The sequence below is a fragment of the Anneissia japonica genome, unplaced genomic scaffold (assembly GCF_011630105.1).
Source record: "Anneissia japonica isolate Jap-2015-1 unplaced genomic scaffold, ASM1163010v1 scaffold352_len1594369_cov220, whole genome shotgun sequence".
Classification (NCBI taxonomy): Eukaryota; Metazoa; Echinodermata; class Crinoidea; order Comatulida; family Comatulidae; genus Anneissia; species Anneissia japonica.
Window position 1 is genome coordinate 1,445,381 of NW_022751928.1, and position 897 is coordinate 1,446,277.

The 897-nt window shown below is 36.8% G+C and overlaps 1 protein-coding gene across 1 annotated transcript in view; it reads left to right on the plus strand.

Annotated features, from left to right (window-relative positions):
• The first annotated feature begins 217 nt into the window (after positions 1 to 217).
• The window catches only part of LOC117121910 (protein SSUH2 homolog), a 5,820-nt gene continuing 5,140 nt past the window's right edge, over positions 218 to 897 (plus strand). The window contains exon 1 of the mRNA XM_033267305.1: positions 218 to 233. Within this exon, the coding sequence (XP_033123196.1) occupies positions 218 to 233 (16 nt within the window). The remainder of the gene's footprint in view (positions 234 to 897) is intronic.

Consider the following 897-nt stretch of genomic DNA (forward strand, 5'->3'; position numbering starts at 1 on the left):
TATATATACTTTACTTTACTTATGTGATCCTCCTCTGCTCTACATCGTAGAGCTGGAGCATTAAACAACATTTAGGTGTTCGTTAAGTTTTTCTTTTGATTGTGTAATGGCTTTGGCTTGCCTAACTTCTATGCTTAAAATAGATATCTTAAGCCAGGGGTCACGGTAGTAGGCCTACCGCCTGGTTGGACCAGCAAATAACATCTTTTTGTAAGAGATGTATTTGGCCCTCTGTAAACATGACCGATATATCTAATGTACTGACTGTATACAGTCTCTCAATGGTGATGTTCCAACAATTTCTCCTATTCGTGCATTAGAATATACAAATTTGGAGCATTCCTCTTCCGGTAGTTCTCTTACTCTGTCAAACCCTCTCTTGACCATATGTCTCAGCAGTTTGTACCAACACGTTTCCAACTTCTTAATCTCGCTTTCATTCGGAAACAGGCTTGGGTACCATAAATGAGTCTGGACCGAAAACAAGTCTCTAAGATTTTCTTTCTTGTTTTCATATAGACATCGTGATTTTTCAGGACCTCTTTCAATGCATGGAACTTTCCTGTAGCGCTTGAAGTTCTATGGTCAGTTAAGCATCCATCTTCTCGGTTTGTGATTGTTTGTCCCAAGTATACAAAGTCTTTTACATTTTTAATGTCTTCTCCAGCTATTCTCACAAGGGAGCTTTTCTTTGCTAAGTTATTTTCACTAAACAATTGAGTCTTCGCTTTCTTTAGAGATACATTTAGCCCATATCTTCTGTTTGTATCAAAGATAATTGTCAAGATTTGCTGAGATTCATGGATACTTTTTTTTAGAATAAGACAAGATCATCTGCAGACAAGATCATCTGCATACAAGATCCACTTTATTATTTAAATTCTATTCTGCGATATT